At 49.8% G+C, this 4,277-nt stretch overlaps 1 protein-coding gene across 2 annotated transcripts; it reads left to right on the top strand.

Annotated features, from left to right (window-relative positions):
- The first annotated feature begins 718 nt into the window (after window positions 1-718).
- LOC135619078 (dof zinc finger protein 1-like) lies at window positions 719-2,539 on the top strand. 2 transcript variants are annotated; one of them, XM_065120695.1, is made up of 3 exons: window positions 719-962; window positions 1,428-2,383; window positions 2,458-2,539. In XM_065120695.1, coding segments are annotated over exons 1-3 (981 nt in total). In that variant the 5' UTR covers window positions 719-938; the 3' UTR covers window positions 2,459-2,539. The 2 variants fall into 2 exon arrangements, with proteins under 2 accessions (XP_064976767.1, XP_064976766.1); XM_065120694.1 differs by having other exon boundaries at window positions 724-962; window positions 1,428-2,539.
- The last annotated feature ends 1,738 nt before the right edge of the window (window positions 2,540-4,277 follow it).

Below are 4,277 nucleotides of genomic sequence, written 5' to 3'. Positions count from 1 at the left end.
GCTCCATCTTGATTTGGACTTGACCTCGAATATATTCTTGTCCAGGATTTGGACTCAGAGCTTTGTCACGCCAACATCTGCCTGAGATCTCTCGAGATAAACTGCGTGATGGGTCTGTTAATTTGAAATAAATTTCCTTAAATACTATTCAATCCCTCGTATTTAGTTTAGATTCGAATTTTACGGGATAAAAATATTGATTGCCACAATTTTCTTCGCTCTTGCTTGGACTCGAGAGGAGTCGACGAGAAGGATCGATTCCATTAAGCCAAGTTGATAACTTCACAACGACCCACCGAAGTCCTCCCTCCAGCGTTGGGTCCGATCAATCGAGAATGTCATCGATGATGGCGTGTCCAACAACCAATTGATGGCGAATGATGGCTGGTGACAGGCCCTAATGATTTATGTGTTTTCTAATTGGTTAATCACCGCCATCTACTTATCTGCGAGGGCCCCACCTTGTTGTACCCATAAAGGCCCCTCGTTAACTCCTTAATCAATCGATTACATTCACCTAATGACATTTCGCAGGTCGATAACTAATGATCGGACGTCGGAGGATCGACGGTGATGGTCTCCCATGGAAGCACGTGCTGATCACGCCACCGACTTCCCTCGGCGCCGATGCACCGTATGCTGCAGTGTGGTGGAATCACACACTGCAATCCACTCAGACGGGACAAGCGAACAGGCAGCAATCGACAAGACGCCCACGCAAATGGAAATGGTGGCATTAAAATACCAGCCCCAGAATAATACGACTTTTGGACGACTGGAATCCCATCGCTGGCTGCTCTCCCTCAAGTCCATCCGTGCCGGCACCACCGTCATAGCTCCCTTCTCTAAGCTCTCCCTCTCTTTCTCTCTCTCCGACCACCTGCTGCTGCTTCTTCTTCTTCTTCCTGGCGATCCTGACGCCTTGTGAGAGCGCCGCCATGGATACTGCTCAGTGGCATCAGGTACGTACATCTAACGACTCGAGATCTGGGTGTGACTCCGTGGTTGGCTTTTGGGATCTCTTCGGTCTTATGTCGCTGGGTGTGGATGTCGGAGGACCTGATGCTCTGTGTTGAAATTGATGTGGATCTTTGTGTTGGAAGCTTGCAACCCTCGCCTCTCCTAATCTGCTTTTAATTCTCTCGTGCCTCCTCCTCTCTGGAATACCTTTTGCTTCTCCCTCCCCCCTCCGCAGTTCGTGCAATAAAAGCAGTGACACGAAAAAGGCCACTTTGCTTTGACATTGTTGATGAATAAAGTGCATCTGATTTCCCTTTCATCTTGTCTTTGCTTCGATCTTTTTCCATCTCTTTTTCTTAACCTCACATCGTTTCTGATCTCAAGAAACCTATCTATCTGTAGTCTGTGTTTGCTAAAGTTCTTTGGTGACGTCTAGTGTTCCTTATGGGGGGTGTGGGTGTTGTCAGGAAATAGGGCTGGTGAAGCCCGCGGAGATGGTGTCTTCCACCGCCACCACCAGCGGGAGTAATAGTTGCACCACGGCCAGGCCGCAGGTGACGGAGAGGAGGGCCAGGCCGCACAAGGGGCAGGCGCTCAGCTGTCCCCGGTGCAACTCCACCAACACCAAGTTCTGCTACTACAACAACTACAGCCTTACTCAGCCCAGGTACTTCTGCAAGACCTGCAGGAGATATTGGACCGAGGGTGGATCTCTCAGAAACGTTCCTGTAGGCGGTGGCTCGAGAAAGAACAAGCGGTCCTCCGTCTCCTCCTCCTCCACCACCACCACCACCACCGCCGCCGCCGCCGCCGCCTCCATGATCACCTCTTCCACCGCCACCGCTACATCTGCAGTAGTGTCAAACCCTAAAAAGCTCCCAACCGACTTCGTCCCCCCTCCCATCTCGCTCTCTGCTTCTCACAAGTTCCATGAGGGACAAGACCTGAACCTGGCTTTCCCTCACCCTACACTCCCTGAGTTCAATGACTTCCCCGGCTTGGAGAGCACTACAGTCAACAACAACAACAGTAGCAACACCGACAACAGCAGCAACCCATGCAATGCTGTTGGTGCTCTCTCTGCCATGGAGCTACTGAGCAGCGGTATGACCGCAAGAGGGATTGGGCCATTCGTGCCGATGACGCTGCCGGAATACCCAACCGGGTTCGGGTTGCAGGACTTCAGGGCTGCTGCCCTTAGCTTCCCGATGGAAGGCATTGACGGAGGGGGAGGAGAAGGGGGTACCGGTGGGTATGAATCATTGCAGGGGTTGCAGGAGGGTGCCGGTGGAAGGCTGTTGTTCCCTTTTGAGGACCTGAAGCCAGGAGTCCATACAAGCACTGCTGAGTTCGAGAACAACCGGAGCCAAGGTGGTCATCCTCCTGGCTTCTGGAATGGGATGATGGGCGGAGGAGGCTCATGGTAGAAGCATTCCTTGATTCTAAGAAGCAAAAGCTAAAATTCGAGCGTGTATTTACTTTCTGCTCTGGTTTCAGATGATGGTATTGAACCACTTTATTCGGGATTTGCTGAGAACTAACAGAGGACAAGAAGATACATGAGGTTCCTTCTCCTTCATTTCTTTCCATCACTACTCCCTGTTCTCGTCACCATGGACATGTGAAGCTTCTTTTTGGGTTGGCTTCAAGAGGGAGGGTGTCTTTTCTTGCTGGTAGGGATCATTGCACCACAGACTGAAAAGCATGGGAGAAGAATGGGGATCCTTTGTGCTTTCATGGATTTGGTATTCAGGTCATACTGTAGCAACAGTGTGGACTTTGCATGGACCAGAACTAGCTTAAGGGCAAAAGCGAAAACTACCCACCCACTTCTTTGTTTATGTTACTACCACTCAGAACAAGGGGTTGAGGATACAACGTGCGTTAGCATTCATGGTATTCACTGGCTTTTTATCTGTCATTTTTCCTTTCCCTTCTGCGTCCGGTCTGAGATGTCATGTCTCATCATCCCCATCGAGATTCCTCCAGCTGTGAACGCACTCAGAGAAGCAGCGGAGAGCCAAGGAATAAGTCGGTATGGCCGCACTCCCCTTTCCCCCACCCCCCTCGAAGTACTTCTTCCCCTTCGCATGGATTACATATACTCGAGTGTGTGTGTGTGTGTGTGTGTGTTAGGCGACTGTTCTGCTTCCATTATGATATTGGAAGACACATCCCCTCTGTCCCTCCCTTCCCCTCGCCTCATGTAACATAGACTGATGCAAGCTTGGCTTCCCCACACTAATGATTCCTTCCCCCACACACACCATCTCCATGCATGATTACCAAGAAGCCACTCACATGTGGGTCCTCTGCAAACATTCCCCTAGGGATGAGGTATGGGGAATGATTCCTTCTTCGTCTTGATGCTGACACCAACACGTGGCTACTTATTTCATACAATAAAGGCTCTGTTACCGAAGGTGAGCGACATCCAAGTTTCTCTACGATGTCTGTTCTTCACATGCTGCCTAAGTTCATCTTCCCCATCGAATTGTCTTTCCCACAGGGACCTCCCATGCTGTGATCACCATAAGCCAACAGGGATAGGTAGGCGTTAAGTAAGGCGTGCCACCCACTCCATGTCACCTCACATGCTTTTGATGATCTGGTGACGCTGTTGCTTGTCTGCATGCCACTCGAGGTCCGCCAATTACGCCAGTAAATGGAACGTCTACCCTTCGAGTTTCCAGTCAAGGAACATCCATTGCCGTCTCCGTTTGATGCTCGTACCAAAGTCCTTCGTTTTCATCAGCATTATTGACGCATTCATGACCTTTTGATTTGCTGTCGTCGCATCTCTCTCTCTCTATCTCTCTTACCCAATTCTAGTACGCCTTGCATTCTACTACGTATCGCATAGTTTTCCCCCCTCCTTTAAGAGGTAATGGATGGATCATGATGATCAGCATGACGACATGGAATGGAAGGGAATCCAAGCTGTGAGCATGCAACGCAAGCCGTATCCAATGATTCAGCTGAGGGAAGGATAGGTTGGGTAATGAAAGGTATTCTACAGCTGCTGCATTGAATGGTTTGCCGAGGGCCCGATTGGACTGTCGCAGAGCTTCAGCGTTCGCTAGCTAGCAGACGAACGTACTCGTGCCGACGCCATGTTATCACTGTTTTAATTCTCACGTACGAGTGACAAAGAATCAACACGTGAACTTGTCGGATCTCTTATTTCATGCTCTCACTATCTTTGCTGCTGCTGCTTCTTCTGTGTTTGGTGCTGTAGATTCAACAAGCCACAAGGAGAGAGAGAGAGAGAGAGAGAAAGGGGTCCAAAAATTAAAGAGCTAATTCTAAAAAGACTA

This window comes from Musa acuminata, chromosome BXJ2-8 (assembly GCF_036884655.1).
Source record: "Musa acuminata AAA Group cultivar baxijiao chromosome BXJ2-8, Cavendish_Baxijiao_AAA, whole genome shotgun sequence".
Taxonomy (NCBI): domain Eukaryota; kingdom Viridiplantae; phylum Streptophyta; class Magnoliopsida; order Zingiberales; family Musaceae; genus Musa; species Musa acuminata.
Note: the sequence above shows the minus strand (reverse complement) of the source record. Positions and strands in the feature narration are given on the sequence as shown.